This window comes from Pseudophryne corroboree, chromosome 6 (genome assembly GCF_028390025.1).
Source record: "Pseudophryne corroboree isolate aPseCor3 chromosome 6, aPseCor3.hap2, whole genome shotgun sequence".
Taxonomy (NCBI): Eukaryota; Metazoa; Chordata; class Amphibia; order Anura; family Myobatrachidae; genus Pseudophryne; species Pseudophryne corroboree.
The window spans coordinates 805,020,410-805,043,530 of NC_086449.1; the positions used below are offsets into that span (position 1 = coordinate 805,020,410).

At 44.0% G+C, this 23,121-nt stretch overlaps 1 protein-coding gene across 1 annotated transcript in view; it reads right to left on the reverse strand.

Annotated features, from left to right (window-relative positions):
* Nucleotides 1–374: 374 nt before the first annotated feature.
* The window catches only part of DENND11 (DENN domain containing 11), a 35,034-nt gene continuing 12,287 nt past the window's right edge, over nt 375–23,121 (reverse strand). Inside the window, exons 3-9 of the mRNA XM_063928972.1 lie at nt 18,122–18,280; nt 16,917–17,070; nt 15,017–15,155; nt 13,349–13,480; nt 12,627–12,777; nt 12,214–12,285; nt 375–3,584 (exon numbers count right to left, since the gene is read on the reverse strand). Coding sequence (XP_063785042.1) covers nt 3,389–3,584; nt 12,214–12,285; nt 12,627–12,777; nt 13,349–13,480; nt 15,017–15,155; nt 16,917–17,070; nt 18,122–18,280 — 1,003 coding nt within the window. The 3' untranslated portion in view covers nt 375–3,388. The remainder of the gene's footprint in view (nt 3,585–12,213; nt 12,286–12,626; nt 12,778–13,348; nt 13,481–15,016; nt 15,156–16,916; nt 17,071–18,121; nt 18,281–23,121) is intronic.

The window sequence follows — 23,121 nt, forward strand, 5'->3', positions numbered from 1 at the left end:
CGTTTCGTCCTATTTGTCACTTTTATGTATGATTAAATAATTTTTTTAAATGATACTACACCATCAGAGGCTTTTCCTTCCCATGTGGGAGTTTTGATTCCTTATAGCACAAAAAGCATAGATGGGAAGTAGAAAATAGAGTCAACACGTTGAGTAAAATGTTGCAGGAAGGTACGTGCATGCCACAAAACAAAGTTACATGGAGGCAGCAACTGACTTTCACAAGCGATCACAGTAACGGTGGTTTGCGGAGTGATCATTATACAACTAGAACATGAATTTATAGAAGCAGGTATTTCGGATATATAACACTGTACAAGGCTATGCCAGTCCAAGTAATGGACACAATATTGTTTTCTAATGATAGATTTCCATTTAAATCACTATGTTATTTAATTAAATTAGCATTCATTTTAACCATGACATTGTTTTTTCTTCTTTTTACAAACCATTTAAGTTACATATATATTTATAAAAACGCAGTAGTTATTCCAGTGGTTCCAAGCTGGGCTCAGCGAGATTTAAAAGTCAATAGCAATGTTTATTATTAGGTTACTTGATCCTTGTGGTCCCCCAACCTCGACGGGAGCAGCCAGTACAGAGCAGAGGTCACGGCCGATAAAACCCCATGTTACACAAGACATGGGTTCAAAACATACAGGGGCTGGTTCCAGGTTGGGAGGAATGCAGAAAAAGAGGCAGCAAATGCAGTACGTTTTTGTATGCAGGGTAAATACTGGCTGCGTTTGCCTGTAACTCACGCATTCTGGCTAGCTTAATTGACTCACTGCAATTTAGATTAGGTTTTGGACATGTACCACCCAAATCTAGGGCTGGGTACACATCAAGCGACATATTAGACCATATATCACTCAGAGGGGGATCGGAATGATATACATTGTCCACATCACTCAGTGTGCATCCAGCATAGATGTACAGTGTATGTTACACACTAATAGTGTTTGAGGGGCTCCAGATATAAAAGCCGCATAAATTCTTTTTGCTCCAATTGGCAAGGTTCCCCGTGTTTGGAAATAACTACCGTCAATAGCGCATCGGTACAATAATAGGAGGTGGCCGAACCTCGTTCCATGGGAATGAAGGATAAGAACAACTGGATGCATTGGAGCCTCTATACAAACTGGTACACAGGTAAAAGTGGTGTAACCCATAGTAACCAATCACAGGGGTGCTTTCACTGTCTAAACTTTGCTAGATGTATAAGCTTCAATCTATGTAATAGAGAGTCTGGCACCACAATCTTCCTGCATCAGTTTCACAGGAGCCTGAAATCACTACTCTGCGACGCAGAGAGACCCTGCTCCTTCACTATATAACTGTCTGTGGCTTCCTGCTGCCTCCATTCCCCTCCTCACACCATGTCACTGCCCCTGTCACATGCAGCCCTGTCCTCACTAACACATCACTCATCTCCTGATATACTCTGTGCGGCTGGGGACCCTGCTCCTTCACTGTATAACTCTCAGTCTGTGGCTTCCTGCATTCCCCTCCTCACATCATGTCACTGCTCCTGTCACATGCAGGGCTGCATGCGACAGGAGCAGTGACATGATGTGAGGAGGGGAATGGAGGCAGCAGGAAGCCACAGACGGAGTCTCCTCACTAACACATCACTCATCTCCCGATATACTCTGTGCTGCTGGTCCCTGCTCCTTCCACTATATAACTCTCAGTCTGTGGCTTCCTGCTGCCTCCATTCCCCTCCTCACATCATGTCACTGCCCCTTTCACATGCAGTCCTGTCCTCACTGACACATCACTCATCTCCTGATATACTCTGTGCTGCTGAGGATGCTGCTTCTTCAACTATATAACTCTCAGTCTGTGGCTTCCTGCTGCCTCCATTCCCCTCCTCACATCATGTCACATGCAGCCCTGTCCCCACTGACACATCACTCATCTCCTGATATACTCTGTGCTGCTGGGGACCCTGCTCCTCCCACTATATAACTCTCAGTCTGTGGCTTCCTGCTGCCTCCATTCCCCTCCTCACATCATGTCACTGCCCCTGTCACATGCACTCCTGTCCTCACTGACACATCACTCATCTCCTGATATACTCTGTGCTGTTGGGGACCCTGATCCTCCCACTATATAACCGCCAGGGCTACATTTACTAAGCAGTGACGTTGAAAGCAGCCAATGTTCAGCAATCCACCCTCAATATTTGAAAATGGTAAAACACATCCAACGTGCATCTTGCATTTTATATTACTGCAGTTTTAAATTTCAGGGTCAAAACTATAGAGAAATAGTAAATCTAGCCCTCAGTCTCAAGGCTTCCTGTTGCCTCTTAGCGCCCGATATACTCTGCGGGAATCCAGCTCCTCCCACTATATAACTCTCAGTCTGTGGCTTCCTGCTGCCTCCATTCCCCTCCTCACATCATGTCACTGTTCCTGTCACATACAGCCCTGTCCTCACTGACACATCACTCATCTCCTGATATACTCTGTGCTGCTGGGGACCCTGCTCCTCCCACTATATAACTCTGTCTGTGGCTTCCTGCTGCCTCCATTCCCCTCCTCACATCATGTCACATGCAGCCCTGTCCTCACTGACACATCACTCATCTCCTGATATACTCTGTGCTGCTGGGGACCCTGCTCCTGCCACTATATAAAACTCTGTCTGTGGCATCCTGTTGCCTTCATTCCCCTCCTCACATCATGATAGCATCACATGCAGCCTTGTCGTCCACAATACCACAAGTGGACATGCCCAGTATACGACAAGAAATAATCTGTCCTGCTGGGAACATTCCCGATTGGCTACAATGTATTCTAGTCCCACCCACTTCTAAAATGGTGACACACAGGTGTGCGGGTCATAAACAAAAAGATGCTCATTTTAAAGTGACATTCTGGTTGCTAAGGGTAACAGCACATTGTAGGCATAATCACTTAGGCACCAGCCTCCATAAAGGTCTCAAACTGCACCACAGTAAAGGCCTCAGGAAAGTGTTTATGTGCAGCTTATTAATTAAAATCTGTTTTGCAGAATTCTAGATGTTTACAGCGGGCCAGCCTACTACGGCTCATGGAGGCAGCCATGTGTGCCTAAACCAAGACGCAACCAATCACTTCACTAGGAACCAGTGACATCACAGGGGCATGCATGGTTATGAATGTTGGTTCAGAGCACAAAATGGCCACCACCAGCAGTGCCATGGTGACTGCTACACTGTACATTTCTGTAGGGCGGATTGATCCCTCTGTAACCGTGCTCCTGTAATGTTATTATTGCGTATCTTACGTGCGACATAATCCACAGACTGTTCCGTTTTGGCCGAGGGAGACGTAATTCCCCCAGCCTGTGTCAGAATATTTACACAAGAGACACAGCTCGCCATGGTCCGCGCAGCCAGTCAGGGGCAGCAAGGGTTGTCAATGACCAGCATAAGATCAAATCCGTAGACTTCCAGAAGGTCCAGAAGAAAGTTCCGGTCACCTTGCGGGTCCAGGCCCATACTACGGGCATGGTCAGCAGTCAGAGTCTTATCTTGGCTGGACGCCACCTCCAGCAGGGTCTGGAATATCCGGTTATTCTGCTCCATGAAGAATCTGCGGGAGAAAAGGACACGGCAATGAGTGGGTGAACAGTCATACAAAGTGACCAGGCGGGGGCGTATACAGAGATATTACATATCCTCTTACATGTGCAATATCGACCGTTTTACATATATATGTCACAGACTTCAAAGGTGTACAATATGGCCAAGAAAGGTCATTCATTGAATGTTAAATGAATCGATAATGAAGTGAATCTGTTTGTATATGTAGGATTATAGATGTATGTGTGTTTTAAGGTTACTTTTGTTTAGCTTTGGGAAACAGATGGTCTTTGGATAGACTACCAGGTATGGGAATGTAGGAATAATGACTGTATGATAATCATATGTTCTACACTGAGGACCAGACAATAGGTCCATTTGTTGAATATGTAACTGATTAAGTCACCTAGATTTGTGGACGTTAAATAAGTGCAGAAGACATCTGGCAAGCCCTCACCGTACTACACAGAAGTGAGGGCTCCAGTGCTGCAAGTATGGTGGTACGACGTACCGGTAAGAAATTCCCAGCCGGTACGCCGTTCCACCAGGCTGTTTACCATACCTGCATCCCGCTGGCTGCTTTGTGATGGGAGGAGAGCGCAGCGCCTCTCCTGCCCCTCAGTTCTCTGTGATGTCCGGTCTCCGGCGGGGTGAATCTCAGTAAGGCTCCGGTTTGCTAGCCAATCAGAGCTCGCGCACCGGCAGCCGCACCTCCTGATTGGCTAACGAACCAGTGTCTCATTTGAGATACCTGCCGCCGGAGCTGCGGAGACCGGACTTCTTGAGCATTGAGGGGCAGGAGAGGCGCTGCGCTCTCCTACCCTCACACAGCACAAGCAGAGGCAGCGGTGAGCAGGGAAGGGGCGCACTCTGGGGGCATTTGTCTATCTGGCACTGTGGGGCAACGTGTATCTGGCACTATTGTGGTCATAGGCCCCCCATACATGTATCACGCCCCCATTTTCACTGACCACGTCCCATGTGGCATTTGGCCACACCCATTTTTTTATTTTCTTTTTTTACAGGCGCACGCATTACCTAGAAGACATTTTTTCTACTTGCACCACTGGAGGACTCTAATCATAGAGCCTTAATCTAATCTACATTAGGGTCCCTGTAGTAATGACTGGATACAAGTTTGGGTATTACAAGACTATCAGTAGCACACTGAGAAGAAGCCAGCTAGATATATATGCTCGGGGGTATAAATAGGAGTAGTCTCTGCGGTATAGTTAGGTGAGAACTGAAGGTAGGGTGAAGATGGAGGAGACACACAGGACCGTCGAGAGATGGAGGCCACAGAGACTCACTGGGTGGTAAATATGTATCACTTATGTGGTGTTTATTGGCCTGGATGTATTAGTTATGTAATACATGTACTATGTATCTCCACAATACAATCTCTCTGTCTCACACGCACACACCCAAAATCTATATTTCTTCTTCGGATTCCATAGGGCTCCACAGGGAGACAATAGGGTGTAGGTGGTAGTTAAGGATCGGGCACCAAACAGTTAAAGCTTTATGTATCCCAGGATGCTCCAGCACTTCAGTTTCGTTTTGGTGCCGGTTCCCTGCTATTAAGCAGCCCAAGGTCTGTTATTTTAATTTATTATTTTTATTGGTTTCTGACTACTGAGCAGCAGTGCTAGGCAGTCTCCTCAGAGACCCACGGCAGCCATTTTCAGCTTGCAGCTACAGGTCTCCGGGAACGCTGGGTCCAGTCTCCCTATAGGCCAGGTTATACAGTGCTATTTCCTACCAGCCACTGTGGTCTGTGTAGTTGATTTAGTGCCCATCACAGTATAATGTATTGCACTCTGCATAGTCTGTGACTTCTGCTAGATCTGCCGTCTGATTTCTTTCTACCGTCAGCTTATACATTTCCCTTTGTTGTTTCTTTCAATCCTGTGAACAAGTGTTTAGGGGTTTCAAATACTCAGCTCCCCGAGTTTGTGAAGTGTGTCACAGTACTGCTATGTTGCATACCGCCTAGTGCCATATTGTGTGTTTGCCCTACGAGTGTATAATTATAGAAGGATTAGAATTAGTGATGAATTATGAGAAGTCATTACATTATAAAAATAGTACATTTGCTTTAAAAATATGAGGTTAACATTCTGAAGGAAAATAAACTCCCCTTTACAATGGCGAGCCAGACAAACTGCTTTAATTGTGATCCTCAATGGCCTAGAGGACACAATTAATTGCAGCGACCCCAAATAGGACTTATTTTGATAAATATTAGTTTACCTATTTCGGAAGCAAATTAATGTAATTGGAATTTAATTTAGCAATACAGGCTGAGTATCCCATATCCAAAGATTCCGAAATACAGATTTTTTTGAGTGAGACTGAGATAGTGAAACCTTTGTTTTCTGATGTCTCAATGTAGACACACTTTGTTTACTTCACAAAGTTATTAAAAATATTGGCTAAAATGACCTTCAGGCTGTGTGTATAAGGTGTATATGAAACATAAATGAATTGTGTGAATGTAGACACACTTTGTTTAATGCACAAAGTTATTAAAAATATTGGCTAAAATGACCTTCAGGCTGTGTGTATAAGGTGTATATGAAACATAAATGCATTCTGTGCTTAGACTTGGGTCCCATCACATCTCACTATGGTATGCAATTATTCCAAAAAACGGAGAAATCCCATATCCAAAATACTTCTGGTCCCAAGCATTTTGGATAAGGGATACTCAACCTGTAGTATTTTTTTCCCTGTTAAACTAAAATGTGTTGCGAGTGTGTTATAGTGTGGTGTGCTGGGGTAATGACACAAAACCATCACTGATAACAGCCACATTTTTTGATGAGGCCTCACATAGGAACTGGTATTCAGCACCAACGTGAACCATTCTTTATCACCATCTGTCGTTGTGGTCAAAATTTGAGCACCAACATAAAGGGGGGATTGTTTACAATACACAAGACGCCACATAATAGGGATCTGTGTCATACAATAGCACTACTGAGCGCACATTGCATTTACTTGCAATACTACAGACTGTTAGTGACTGAGAATACAATATGAACCTGATTTAAGAAGTAAAAATAGAACATTAACCTTCGGTAGATTTTTTCCTAACACTTTTTCTTTTCTTTCGCCAGATGTGACGAGTGTTGTACAGTAGTAGGATTAATTGTGTACTAAACCAATATATGTGTTTATCAAGCTAGCAACACATTGACCGTGAACACACAATCCAATGAACGCAGAAATTATTCAATGAGAGTTGTTAGGCAGATACGTGCTTCGGTGACGCCTTGGAATTCCGAGTACGTACTGGGTCACCCCGTAAAGTCATTACTCACTATTTTGGGTGGATGCACTCAGTTCTACAAAACTTCATTTCCACCAGCTTAAATGCCATGGGCAACTTCTCCACTCTTTTCACTGCTTCACGAATAGACCCCTTAACCTTTAATCTTCTAACAATGTTTGAGATATACTATATGTACTGTAATTGTTCTTAAAACCATGTACAGTACTGTAAGGGGTAAAAATAGAAAAATTGTGTTAAAATCCTGCTCATTATAAAATCCCCCCCATTCACTAGAACAGGGGGATGACCTTAGGTCATAAAAATGAGCATCCTGATGATTGAAACGGCAAGAATATAAAGAACGACATGAACGATAAACGATATCATTCATTATTTTCCCTTGACCTTCCAGGAATCCCGGAACAAGACAGAGCGGCCACACTCAGCGATTTCATGATCGACTGGACGATATGCCTATCGTTTGACTCTAGGGTTTTGGCGCCTTTATTTAAATGTTTAAAATGTTTGTTCTGCATTTACACGTCATCGTTCATACTGGCCACACTGAATGATATGCACCGTGTCGTCAACGTACCGTTCCCACTGGCCACACTAGGCGATATTTTCATTGATATCGATCAGAAGGTAGAAAATTAGCGATATTGTTTAAAATATCGTCCAATGTGGCACTGCCTTAGAGGTGGATATACACATCAACCACCCAGCAGAGGTGGTAACGCCTGGAATTTCTTAGGATCTTAAATGGAAAAATGCATCAGCTGGAAGTTTTTTCTGGTGCCCTAACCATTTTCTTGCAGATCCGCATAGTCCTACAAAAACTATTATGCCCAACTGAACATGTTTCTCTCCCCACAGGAATATTTTGCAGGCTCACAAGATTCTCCAAGGCTAAGGCGTTAACACTGAACAGCAAACGCCACGGCTGAAGAAACCCTAGAACCTGAACATTTAATCAGGGAGTATAATCACAAGTCAAACAGTACAATTGTTCATTTTACTTGTTCGATCAGACAAGGCAGCTATCAGTAATGGGGATTGGAATCAGATTGCCCTATAGACCGCCCACATAATGAAATAATCATTTGTTCCCGATATCTCCAATCTGCGTTATAGCTGCAGCACAACTTGTGCTGTCTATGACGCACAAGATCACAATTAAAGACTGGCACAGACCAGTGAGTTTTAGATCTTTAAAAACAAAGATTCATAAATAGAGTCAAATCCCCATAGGGAGGGGAAAAGGAAAAGAAACCAGATAAATTTAAGGTGCACTCATCCAACTACTGAATCGTTGACAAGAATATTGTTGTGGACCATATATATCCCTAGCAGCAATAACCGATAAAGGCTTAAATGCTCAATGGCCTAAAATAATATAGAGGTTTATTTTGTTGTTTACTTATATGGGACTCAATTGTCCTTTATTGAGATTAGAGCGAAATAATATAAAAATTTATAGAATAAGAAATAGAGAGTAGAAGGTGACAGAAATAGAATTATCAGTGAATAAAGATTTAAAAACAAAGCTGATGTGTCTTTCCCTGCTTATGTTTTCCTGTGTTAATTTCAATTGTGCATTCACATACCTATATTAATGCAGCACTGTATCAGTGCTATCCTTATATGAGACCTGCAGTTTTCATATTCATTGGAGCCTATTGTGTTAAGATAGGGGGAAATATGTTGTCCTAATTCAAGGTTACAAATTGTTACATTAAAATGTAACCAAATTTTATTTCCCCACTCCTGGCCTTCAGGCTGTAATTGTGATAACTTAGTTCCAATTTCATACACGGGGGAGTAAAACAATGTTGCTGATTGTGCGACTTTATACCTGAAATCCTAAAACTGTCACGTAGTGCAGAGAACGCTGATATGATATTATATAATTAGATTTAATGTTTGAGAGACCTGGTGGGGATGTATCTGGGTGGATAATTTCATAACCCTATATTAAGGGCTGTTTGCTATATAGGTCTGGATCATCCCTGACCCTAATTACATAAATAAATGTGCTGGTGGAATGAGTTTAGTATATCCCAAATGAGGTTAATCCACAGTGTTTATGCTCAGCAGTGTTGAAATTGTGTCCATACTGGACATATTAGTGGCACTTAAATGTTGCTGATTGCGTTCGAATAAATTATAATTACTGTAGATGTCACGGGATCATGCCCCTATTTGACAAATATCTGCAATACACACACCATAGCACTAAATGCCCGCTAGACACAGAAAGAATCTTGTGACTAGCTATAGCACCAATGTCTCTCCTATTTGATATATATGTCAGCTAGCCCAGTGCGTGTGAATGGGATTACAGGTGATCAGAATACGTTCAGAAACTCCTCTATAACATGAGTGGATCCGTTCAGAAACTCCTCTATAACATGAGTAGATTTGGCTCCTAATAGTACACTAAAGGTCTCACATATATATTGGATATCAATAGCACATTTTATACATTATTAACAATGCGGGAACACATAGCTAAAGCCTATGCGCATTTCACTCGTACAGAGCTTCCTCAGGGCACTATAGTACTAGTAATACTACTATAGTGCCCTGAGGAAGCTCTGTACGAGTGAAATGCGCATAGGCTTTAGCTATGTGTTCCCGCATTGTTAATAATGTATAAAATGTGCTATTGATATCCAATATATATGTGAGACCTTTAGTGTACTATTAGGAGCCAAATCTACTCATGTTATAGAGGAGTTTCTGAACGGATCCACTCATGTTATAGAGGAGTTTCTGAACGTATTCCGATACACCTGTAATCCCATTCACACGCAGTGGGCTAGCTGACATATATATCAAATAGGAGAGACATTGGTGCTATAGCTAGTCACAAGATTCTTTCTGTGTCTAGCGGGCATTTAGTGCTATGGTGTGTGTATTGCAGATATTTGTCAAATAGGGGCATGATCCCGTGGCATCTACAGTAATTATAATTTATTCGAACGCAATCAGCAACATTTAAGTGCCACTAATATGTCCAGTATGGACACAATTTCAACACTGCTGAGCATAAACACTGTGGATTAACCTCATTTGGGATATACTAAACTCATTCCACCAGCACATTTATTTATGTAATTAGGGTCAGGGATGATCCAGACCTATATAGCAAACAGCCCTTAATATAGGGTTATGAAATTATCCACCCAGATACATCCCCACCAGGTCTCTCAAACATTAAATCTAATTATATAATATCATATCAGCGTTCTCTGCACTACGTGACAGTTTTAGGATTTCAGGTATAAAGTCACACAATCAGCAACATTGTTTTACTCCCCCGTGTATGAAATTGGAACTAAGTTATCACAATTACAGCCTGAAGGCCAGGAGTGGGGAAATAAAATTTGGTTACATTTTAATGTAACAATTTGTAACCTTGAATTAGGACAACATATTTCCCCCTATCTTAACACAATAGGCTCCAATGAATATGAAAACTGCAGGTCTCATATAAGGATAGCACTGATACAGTGCTGCATTAATATAGGTATGTGAATGCATAATTGAAATTAACACAGGAAAACATAAGCAGGGAAAGACACATCAGCTTTGTTTTTAAATCTTTATTCACTGATCATTCTATTTCTGTCACCTTCTGCTCTCTATTTCTTATTCTATAAATTTTAATATTATTTCGCTCTAATTTCAATAAGGGACAATTGAGTCCCATATAAGTAAACAACAAAATAAACCTCTATATTAATTTTAGGCCATTGAGCATTTAAGCCTTTATCGGTTATTGCTGCTAGGGATATATATGGTCCACAACAATATTCTTATCAACGATTCAGTAGTTGGATGAGTGCACCTTAAATTTATCTGGTTTCTTTTCCTTTTCCCCTCCCTATGGGGATTTGACTCTATATCCTTGTTTAAACCAGTGGGTAACACCTTTATGAGCCTTCTAATAAAATAAAAATAAAAAAAATAAAAAAATTTCTCATATGTAATTTATATATGTGAATCCCTATAACAGGGTATAATCAGAAATTATAATAGGCACTCCAACTGTGCGACTGACACCATAATTTACAAATCTCGGTGCGGGTTACCCCCCAGATCTGGTGCAAGTGTATTGCTTGACCAGTATCGGAACTTTTAAAGATTCATAAATTTACCCCTTTATAGCATTTAAGAGTCAGGATGGGATGGATAGCAAGCAAGGTTGGGAAATGGCTAGGATATTCATTGTATTTCAGTGTACAAGAACAGCTTTCACCGCACACCTGCGAAAGACTGCGAGGGCGACACTAGAGGTTCCACGTTAGATGGCAAAATGGATGACCCTCCCCCCCCACAGCACTCACAAGGATCATAGCCCTCTGCACAAGAAAGCATATTGGGGGTCATTCAGAGTTGATCGCTAGCTGCCGTTCGCTGCGTAGCGATCAGTGAAAAAAACTGCAAATCTATGCATGAACCGCAATGCGCACGCGCGACGTACAGGTACAAAGAGCATCGTGGTTTTGCACAGGTTCTAGCGAAGCTTTCAGTCGCAAGGAGATTGACAGGAAGAGGGCGTTTCTGGGTGTCAACTGACCGTTTTCTGGGAGTGTTTGGAAAAATGCAGGCGTGGTCGGGCGTTTATCTGACGTCATTAATCGCAGCAATCATCACACAGGATAAGTAACTATAGGGCTGGTCTTGTTTTGCACAAAATGCGTTTCCAGCCGCTCTGCTGCACAGGCGTTCGCACTCCTGCAAAGCGAAAATACACTCCCCCGTGGGCGGCGACTATGCGTTTGAACGCCTGCTAAAAACTGCTAGCGAGCGATCAACTCGGAATGACTCCCATTGGCAGCTTCTACAAGGAATGTAACTGCCTCCATACTGCAAACGAAAGCACACAGATGACCGTCCTCCCACAGCAAATTGCTGCTTGCACAGTAGAGAAGATGGACACAGATCAAGATCTATTAAATCCATCAAATGCCAGATTACAGACAGTATAATTAATATCGACCATTTTACACACACACTTTTTTTTGGTCACAGACTTCATGGTTGTACAATATGACCAAGCAAGTTCATTAATTGAATATGTTAAATGAATAGATAATGACATGAATCAGTGTATATGTATAAATATTGAAGAATGTGTGTTTTAAGGATACTTCTGTTTAGCTTTGGGAAACAGACTCCTCCCATTGCGCACTGCATATTGTGACTGCTCCCGAGCGCTGCCATCTTGGCCCGAAAACCTGTGCGCTTACCCGTAAAACCTGTCTCGCATATTAGTAAAAAACTCAGGTTAATATGGGGTTGTCAGGAGTTGGGGATTAGGAGATCCAAGACTTGGAACCGGTGCGGGACTTACAAAATGAAGAGATCCTCCTCCTCGCAGGACGTACAGTCTCCGTCCACCTCCCGCGTGTACATCAGCAGCTGCCTGTAGAGAGATGGGCGTCAGTTATAAGGAGCCGTTCATATTGTAAACTGTTTATAAGGGGCTGTCAGCTTCTGTATAATCTCTATTTTACCCCAGTGCCCACCCACCTCTTCATTCCTTTGTTAGGGGCAATTTACTAAACAGTGTAGAAGGGGAAACAAACTAATCTGCATATTCATTAACACACCAGTCAAAAGATGCAACACAGGCATTACTGCCCAGAAAGAAAATAAATGCCCTAGTGCAGGACACCTGTCCAACAGAATACCATACATGACTACGCTGGACACCAGTCTGCCCGCTTTCTGAGAACGTAGGAAAAGAGGAAGAAGGGCAGTCACCGTTGGTCATTGAGCCGCCGATATTTCTCCTTGTCTGCGCTGTTGATCCTCAGAAGGGGCTGGAGATGTTCCAGGTGGGTCTTCACATTTTGGTTGTCTACGTAGACGTCGTAGAGGTCCTGCTTCTGCTCAAAGATCTTCTCGGTTGTACCTGGGGGAAATAAAAACCAGGAAGCTGGGTGGCATGGGAGTGATAGAAGTCACGACTTGTCTAGTAGCTAAGACGACCACTCAACACTCATCAGACATCTTGGAAATAGAGGAACAAATGTGTTGTAGAGATGGAAACAGCTAGGAGTAAATACCCTTGCTAGCCTGTAGCTTTACGGTATGCTCAATATTCATAACACACTTACTACGCTTTGTCGTGAATGAATGGATTTTAGTTATTCCAACAAGAATCTAAAGAGGTTAGACCTTCAATTTATAAAGGGACAGCAAACTCAAGGGTGAGATGTGACTGCTTTGCAAGGTTCTTGTAGAGAAATGGTGAACCTGCACTCACAGCAATTCCAAATGAGTCAAACGTTTAATATTTCAGACATTATTTACAGCACACAACATTATTTGCACCAGATATAAAATTAATTGAACACATTTCATGAAAACATATTTCTTAATCCGATTATTCCTTAGACTAGTGAAAAAGAACACTAAAATAGTAACCAAAACCGATGCGTCTTCCTAAAGTGCAAAGAAATTAATTAGTTGTGGATACGTACAGGCTACGTAGGAAACTTCGTCATCGAGGGTCTCTATATCCGCCACGTTTACATAGAAGAAAGGCTTGGATTCCGGAGCAGAGGCTCCCACTCCCGGTAAAGTGACATTAGCGAGGCAGCAACAGCAGTAAACTGTGCAAGAAGGAAAAACAAAAATAAATGATAATAAACATAATGGTAACATTCATATAAAAGCTACAGGTTTTTATCGCTCATCTCCTCAGGTTCCGATTTCTTAGAGACACTTTCGATAGAAACCTGTTATTCCCCCATCCCCATTTGTTAAGAATCCATTCAGGCAAGTTTATCAAATTCCAGAATTACCCACTTAACCCCTTAAAATTACTCTATATAATCACTTCCCTCCTACACAGTTCAAACAAAATGAACGTGTGTTACTTCCATACTCCAACAGCCCTGTGACCCCCAGGCCAAATGCTGCCGGCATCGCTGTAGGACTGGATTATACGGACCTCTAAGAACTTGGCATACGTAGAGCTTAGCCACATGTATCAAATTCCTATTTCCTTACAGATTGTAAGTTTGCGAGCAGTGCCCTATTCTCTTTCTGTCCTTTAGCACCTAGTCTTTGTTTTACTACTGAATTTCCAATGATTACAAATGGTTTATATATAAATATATTTTATTTAAGCAATGGGATATAAAATAACTGGCATTTAGTGGCCTATTTATAAGTTTTACATAGATGTACTTTTCAGTTGTCCCGTTTGCTTCCATTTGGATCATACTAGTTTATTAGAATTTTATTTTATTAGAATTTTCAACAAAACAGATTATGTTTTAAAAACAAAAACCCTTACAAACATTAAATGATTTTACCAAAGCAGTAGGCTTACAAAAAATAATGAACACAAATTGGGGGGGGGGGGGGGGGGGGAGCAATACTGAGCCTATTTTCCTTTATCCACTGGCTTCTAGCATACTGGTTACCCCACTGAAATAATGGGCAACGCCCAATCTTAGCAAGTGACATTTTTTTAGCTTGTTTTGTGGTAATTCTTCATTAAAATTCCTGACGTGTCGCTCCATAAACAGGCGGCTGTGTGTCCGCAACAGGGCAGCAAAACTCAAGAGATTTTACTTTTGCAAATAGACCTGTCAGACTGTACTTTGGGTTGACTATTGTGCGTTTTGCTCACATAGGTTTGATTCACAGCGCTATAATATCACTGCGTCTTAGACGCCAGGACACGCTGCCCCCCTTTCTAACACCTGTCCACCCACCAATAAAACTACAATCATATCTTGGCAGCAGGAGGCGTCTGATAGAAGTAAACACCTCCTGTTGGCATTAGTGATCTCTGGGTGTCTGCGGATGCAGCATCGGATCACTGATGACACCATCGGCCACGTGTGGCCCTCCGAGCCATCACCAGAGGTCCCCCTGGCTCATTCCTGCTCTATTGTACAGTGTGTGACACTTCGGTATAATGCATGTCGGGATGTTACTACAGCCAAGTGTCTCTTGCTTTGATTAAATGGAATATTTTATCTCCTCACCGAGAATAAAGGAATTGTGCGGCTCCTTTTGAAGGGTAGAAGGCCGTCCGTAAGGGCCATGACATGTATCGGCTACCAATCATTATTGCTCTCTGCTCCACAGTAGATATTTCCTACAGTACATTGTACTTTTGGCGCCGCACTTACCTCGGTAGCAGACCACGCCCACAGGAGGCGGTGAGAAAATCAGGATACGTTTCCGTAGCAACGCGAACTTCCACAGGACGAAGATCTGCTCGCCAAAGAACTTAATGAACTGGGACATGCAGCCGGCGGGGTGGGTGATCTACAACCAGAGGAGACAGCGAGGACTTATTAACCAATTCATTTCTGGGTGACTTCGGGGTATATTTGCTAAGCCTTGGAGAGAGATAAAGTGCCAGCCAATCAGCTCCTGTCATTTATCAAACACAGCTTGTAACGTGGCGGTTAGGAGATGATTGGTTAGTACTTTATCGCTCTACAAGGCTTAGTACATAGATCCCTAATATTCTATGCAGGCACGGCTCGTACCACTACTGTCTTATTAAAGGCGTTGGTCACTAAGAATCTGGTTGTCCAGACAGACACTTTTCTGCATTCGTCTATCCGCAAACCTATAACATGCGAACTGTGAACGGAATGCAGTTGTATCTACATTGCAGATCTGTTGCTGTAACCAAGAGCAACACAGATTTATTTATTTTTTAAAAAGAAAAAGAAATTAAATTCTCTTACTTTCCAGAAAATGACGTTTCCTGAAACAGAAGGACGATTTATGCAAGAATGAAAAATTACACAAATCTCAGTGAACCTAAAAGAATTAATGAAACCGGAACAGTTCCGCATTCCACCGGATTGTGGTTCCGATGAAAGGCTTCTAGTCACAGACTGTGGGAGGCATGCGATGAGCACTTACACAACTCGCTTCTATATAACGAAAGGGGTTTATAAACAGGATTAGTTGTTTCAGAATTTACTAATCCCATACAGAATGGAAACGACGACAATCTCGGATATTAATCCAACTGCAACCTGACCATTGTCAGGAAGGCTGATATGAAGTTGGAAGATGAAAGTTACATACATCCTCAAACCGCACTCAGGGTCTATTTACTAAGCCTTGGAGAGAGATACAGTATCAACCAATCAGCTTCTAACTGCCATGTTACAGGCTGTGCTTGAAAAATGATAGTCTGCGTTAGTAGCTGATTGGATGGTATTTTATCTCTCTCTACGGCTTAGTAAAAAGACCCCTGAGGCCCCAGGCGGGTCACAAGAAATCCAGATATTATTCGGAACCTGTGAGGCGGAGCTGTAAATTATTCTTGCTACTCTGGGGGATACTTATACCCCTTTTCCACTAGCTCAAAAAACACGGGTAAATGCACGTGTTTTTTGCTAGTGGAAACAGCTCCTTCTGCAAAAACCCGGATCAAGTAATCCGGGAATCCTACCCGGGTAGCTTACGAGTTCAACCCGGTAAGCTGTGCAGTGTAAACGGAAGCCGTGTCGATGCGACGCAGCTCCAGTTCACAGTGTACGGAAGGGCGGCGCTGGGAGATCATGTGATCTCCCAGCGCCGCCCCTGCCGCTTCACCAACCCGGCAATATGCCGTGTTGGCGAGTGCAGTGGGAAAGGGAGCTCGGATGCGGGTCGCAGCAGAGTAGCACCCGTGTCAGGCACCCGGCTGTGACCCGCATCACTAATGAAAAAGGGGTATAACTGAAAAGTGTGAGTGTGCTGGAACCCGTAGCAACTGTTCAGCCATGACTGACCTACACCTGTAAGTCTGGTTGCTATCGTTACAGTGCGGAAGATGTATTAAGCCTGCAGAATTGGTAAATCAGTGATAACGCACCAACCAGCTCCTGTCAGTTCTGCAAATCTGTAATGATTGGCTGGTGCGTTATCACCTTCCACTTATCACCGCTTTATCAATTCTCCAGGCTTAATACATTTGTCCCAGTATTCCAAATAACCTTAATAGAAAGGCTTCTAGACAGACAATACAAGAAAAAAAAAATTGTCTATTTGGGGGGCGGGGAGTGAGGGGGAGGGTCTGACCTTCATCTCCGGGTACAGGTGCTTGTGTATAGAGGACAGCCAGTGTACAGTAGGTTGGCAGGCCTGGGGATTGACTCCAGCTGGTAGCACCCCCTTCTTGTCTTCATAGAATGCCTCCAGTGGGGTGTAATGACCTGGGATCTCCAGCTGGTGCCTGCATGATAGGACACAGAGAAGGCTGGGTGATAGAGGTAAGCATTGTCTGTCACCCTTCCTGCGCCCCATCAATTTAAAGAAAAAAGCTAAAATTGTGTGATTGTTTTCAGACCTCATAATTAATATCCCTGTTTCAAGTCACCAATCTGCGAGTAGCATTTGTGTTACCTATAAGAATGCAAGCCAGTCATCAAAATAAGAAGTCTCTAGGTTTCTGTACACCAGGTCTCCCCTACTACACCCTAAAATCTCATGCAATATTAACGCATTTGAGCTCCCAAAAATCTGTTTAAAAATTGTTACAGACAAAGAAAGATCACATATAGCGGGTGGTCTTCTGGTTGCTGGCAGCCGGGCGACCACCATACCGGCGTCGGCATACCGACATCTTTTCTCCCTCTTGGGGGTCCACGACCCCCCTGGAGGGAGAATAAATAGCGTGGTAGTGCGCCACCGTGCCCGCAGCGAGCCCACAAGGGGCTCATTTGCGCTCGCCACGCTGTCGGTATGCCGGCGGTCGGGATTCCGGCGCCGGTATGCTGGTCGCCGGGACCCTGACCGCCGGCAAACCATACTACACCCCATATAGCATGCTGGATAGAACAGGAAACATTTCATATATAAATATAGAACCTCTGCCTAACAAGTGAGAAATACAGTGTCTATATGGACAAAGTTATACCACAATCAGTGACCTTGGTTTATCATTCCCTAGATTGTGGATTAGGTTGATATCTGGGTTTTGACTGGGACACTCTAGGGCTCTGTTTAGGATGTTACTTCTAAGGTAGCTTTTATCATATTGCCCTGGGGTTACCGTCCTGCTGGAATAAGTCTTCGCCCGTCAGTGGCGGAAGTAGTGAGAGGTGGCCCCAGGTGTAACAATATGCATTGGACCCGCCCGATATCCACTGCGGACCACCTTAATGCATATGGAGATTGTGGCAAGCCGCAACACACAGCAGTTTTAAATTCTCCACCACTGGTGCTTAACGCCGCTACTGCCCCCGCTGCACAAAAACACACTCCACCTGTAGGCCGCTGCTTACCGGACTTGGTTCTCCAGAAAGTGCATGTACCGATACAGGAGTGTGTAAGAGGGCGACAGAATCCCCACGGACTTCATCCGGGCTCCTCTCTCCAGCTCACTCTCCACAGGCATGTTGGCAAAGCAAGCCAGGCCGAAGTAGCAGCCTTTGCGGAAGTAACTACAAAGGAAAAAAGCAGAGCGGGAACGTTACATGTGCTAATGGTGTTTGACAATCTGATTGCCGAATAGGATCTGGCTCCAAATCGGAAAATGAAGTTTTTTATCCCAATAAACAAGAAAAAGCGCTAGGAAACTGGATAGAAATATACTAGCAATTTTAATAATGTATTAAACATTCATATGTACTGTTGCAACAGTTATTAAAACAAAGTGTATCTAATTAAAATTTAGGGCATGATATAGCACTGCAAAAAAGTTTTAAAAAGTCCCATATGTTTAGTATGGATTGTATAATGTTGGCCGGTACTCAAGAGAGCTAGTTCATCCCCAAAATTAGTGCCACAGTCCAGGAACGATTTTAAGCGAATGATATATTACCAACTGCAGTTGGTAAAAGTCGGATATAGGAACCCTGCCATCAGCGAATTGAGTACCTGCAAACTCTGGACCTGAGCGACTAATTGGACCAAGTGGCATCTTGAACCAAGCCAGCAAGGTCACCCTAACTGCAGTTGGTAATATATCATTCGCTTAAAATCGTTCCTGGACTGTGGCACTAATTTTGGGGATGAACTAGCTCTCTTGAGTACCGGCCAACATTATACAATCCATACTAAACATATGGGACTTTTTAAAACTTTTTTGCAGTGCTATATCATGCCCTAAATTTTAATAAGATACACTTTGTTTTAATAACTGTTGCAACAGTACATATGAATGTTTAATACATTATTAAAATTGCTAGTATATTTCTATCCAGTTTCCTAGCGCTTTTTCTTGTTTATTGTGATTTTGGTTGTGGGGTCTAACTAACCCCGTTGTATTAGCTGCTATAAGAAAAGCAACTCACCACGAGCGCTAAAGGTAATTACTTAGTAATTCCATCCTTTGCATTTTAAGTTTTTTATCCCGCCTAAATTTAGCCAGATATTTAAAAACAAAAGATTGTATTATTTGGGGGTTTTTTAAGCATTTTTCCATTAGCAATTGTAAAGTGATACCCCTTTCGGACCGCCAGATTGTAACACGGGTTATTGCACATGAGCGCGCACTAACGTGGGTTGCTGTGCAGACTGAAAGAGCCCAGGGATGATGGGTCGAGCGACCAGGGTTGAATACGGCTTCAACCCAGGTCGCTGTGTGGTGTGAACGGGTTGCCGGGTCGATACGACCAAGTTTCCCGTTCACACTGTATGGACTGGTGTCACCGCTGACGTCACCAACCCGGCAATATGCCAGGCTGGGGACACAAGTGTGGTAGGGGCCTCAGGCGGGTCACACACGGCAAGCCCCCGTGAACGGCTCCCGGGTGTGACCTGCCAATGGCGGTCTGAAAGGGGTATCACTGGTTATAGTAAGACCCAGGCCAGTTCTCGGCCACATCCGTGTGAAGAATAAATGCTCATTAATCTGAATCCAGAAAATCTCTCCACAGACAAACAGAAGGTTAGAGGATGTGGAGCGTATGAAGGGAGAGCGCACTGAAATAATACATCGGGATGAATATCAAGTTCCAGGGAACAAAAAAAGTTTGCCGGCAAATATTTACTTTGTGCTCTAGAAATAGTTTATGATCTTGTTCTTGGGAGTAAATACGTATAGTAGAAATGCCGGCCGCCGGCCAGGTGCGGGGGAGGTGTTCCGGGTCATTTAGAAAAAAATGACAAAGGGATTAAAGCATAATTAAATAACACGTCACTGTCACCAGAAGAAATAAAATGTAGTAAGAATTAAAAGTAATTTAGAGTTCAGCCACGAAGAAACAAGATGGTTGTATGGGGTGACCTTTCTGTGGCGACCTACATTCACTGGCAGACAATTACAAAATATGTAAAAAATAAAAATAAAAAAGGGGGGGGGGGGGGGGGGGGGAAGAAGTGTTCATTTGCAAATAAAGCTTTGACAAAAAAAATAAGAATTTACTCACCGGTAATTCTATTTCTCGTAGTCCGTAGTGGATGCTGGGTACTCCGTAAGGACCATGGGGTATAGACGGGCTCCGCAGGAGACTGGGCACTCTTAAAAGAAAGATTAGGTACTATATCTGGTGTGCACTGGCTCCTCCCTCTATGCCCCTCCTCCAGACCTCAGTTAGGGAAACTGTGCCCGGAAGAACTGACATTACTAGGAAAGGATTTGGAATCCAGGGTAAGACTCATACCAGCCACACCAATCACACCGTACAACTCGTGATAACTATACCCAGTTAACAGTATGAACAATAACTGAGCCTCTCTCAACAGATGGCTCATACAATAACCCTTTAGTTAAGCAATAACTATATACATGTATTGCAGAGAGTCCGCACTTGGGACGGGCTCCCAGCATCCACTACGGACTACAAGAAATAGAATTACCGGTGAGTAAATTCTTATTTTCTATGACGTCCTAGTGGATGCTGGGTACTCCGTAAGGACCATGGGGATTATACCAAAGCTCCCAAACGGGCGGGAGAGTGCGGATGACTCTGCAGCACCGAATGAGCAATTTTGCTAAAGTGTTTGAACCCGACCAAGTAGCAGCTCGGCAAAGTTGTAAAGCCGAGACCCCTCAGGCAGCCGCCCAAGAAGAGCCCACCTTCCTCGTGGAATGGGCTTTTACTGATTTAGGATGCGGCAGTCCAGCCGCAGAATGTGCAAGCTGAATCGTGCTACAGATCCAGCGAGCAATAGTCTGCTTTGAAGCAGGAGCACCCAGCTTGTTGGGTGCATGCAGGATAAATAACGAGTCAGTTTTTCTGACTCTAGCCGTCCTGGAAACATAAAGTTTCAGGGCCCAGACTACGTTTAGCAACTTGGAATCCTCCAAGTCCCTAGTAGCCGCAGGCACCACAATAGGTTGGTTCAAATGAAACGATGATACCACCTTAGGGAGAAATTGGGGACGAGTCCTCCATTCTGCCCTTTCCATATGGAAGATCAGATATGGGCTTTTACATGACAAATCCGCCAATTCTGACAAGCCGCCAATTCTGACACACGCCTAGTCCAAGCTAAGGCCAAAAGCATGACCACTTTCCACGTGAGATATTTTAGCTCCACGGTCTTAAGTGGCTCAAACTAGTGGGATTTTAGTAATCCAACACACGTTAAGATCCCAAGGTGCCACTGGAGGCACAAAAGGGGCTGAATATGCAGCACCCCTGTAACAACGTCCGAACTTCAGGCAGTGAAGCCAGTTCTTTTTGAGAGAAAAAGGGATAGGGCCGAAATCTTGGCCTTTATGGACCCTAATTTTAGGCCCATAGTCACTCCTGACTGTAGGAAGTGCAGGAATCGACCCCCCTGGAATTCCTCTGTAGGGCCTTCCCGGCCACACACCAAGCAACCTATTTTCGCCATATACAGTGAAAAAGTCTTGCTGTCACATCTTTCCTAGCCTTTATCAGCGTAGGAATAACTGCATCCGGAATGCCCTTTTCCGCTAGGATCCGGCGTTCAACCGCCATGCCGTCCAACGCAGCCGCGGTGAGTCTTGGATCAGACAGGGTCCCTGTTGCAACATGTCCTGACTGAGAGGCAGAGGCCATGGGTCCTCTGAGAGCATTTCTTGCAGTTCCGGGTACCGAGTCCTTCTTGGCCAATCCGGAGCAAAGAATATTGTTCACACTCCTCCGTTTATTACAATTCTCAGCCCTTGGGTCTGAGAGGAAGAGGAGGGAATATATAGACCAACTGGAACACCCACGGTGTTACTAGTGCGACCACAGCTATCGCCTGAGAGTCCCTTGACCCAGCGTAAAACCTTTTTTATCTTTTTATTGAGGTGGGACGCCATGTAGTCCACCTGAGGCAGTTTCCATCAATTTGCAAAACTGCGTGAAGACTTCCTGATGAAGTCACCACTTTCCCGGGTGGAGGTCGTGTCCACTCCCGGAATGAACACTGCTGACAGTGCGCTTACTTGATTCTCCGCCCAGCGAAGAATTCTGGTGGCTTCTACCCTCGCCACCCTGCTCCTTGTGCCGCCCTGGCGGTTTACATGAGCCCCTGCGGTCTGACTGGATCAGAACCGGTTGGTCGCGAAGCAGGAACTCCGCTTGACTTAGGGCGTTGTATATGGCCCTTAGTGCCAGGATATTGATGTGAAGGCAAGTCTGTTGGCTTGACCACAAACCCTGGAATTTTCTTCCCTGTGTAACTGCCCCCCACCCTCGGAGGCTTGCATCCGTGGTCACCAGGACCCTGTCCTGAATGCCGAATCTGCGGCCCTCGAGAAGGTGAGCACTCCGCAGCCACCACAGTAGAGACACCCTGGCCCTGGGGGATAGGGTGATTAACCAATGCATCTGAAGATGTGATCCGGACCACTTGTCCAGTAAGTTCCATTGTCCTTGCATGGAACCAGCCGAAGGGGATGGCCTCGTATGATGCCATCATCCTTCACAGGACTCGAGTGCAGTGAAGCACTGACACCTGTTTTGGTTTTCAATAGATTCCTGACCAGGGTCATGAGCTCCTGAGCTCTCTCTATCGGGAGATAAACCCTCTTCTGGTCTGTGTCTAGGATCATGCCTAGGCGAGGCAGATGAGCTGTAGGAACCAACTGCGACTTCGGAATATATAGAATCCAGTCGTGTTGCCGTTTCACTTCCAGAGAAGGTGATACGCTGTCCAGCAACTGCTCTCTTGATCTCGCTTTTATGAGGAGATCATCCAAGTATGTGATAATAGTGACACCTTGCTTCCGCAGGAGCACCATCATATCCGCCATTACCTTGGTGAAATTGGTAATGACAATCCCGTACCGCAATTCTGAGGTACGCCTGATGAGGTGGATAAATGGGGACACGAAGGTATGCATCCCTTATGTCCAGATTCATTTCAGGCTTGCAATGAC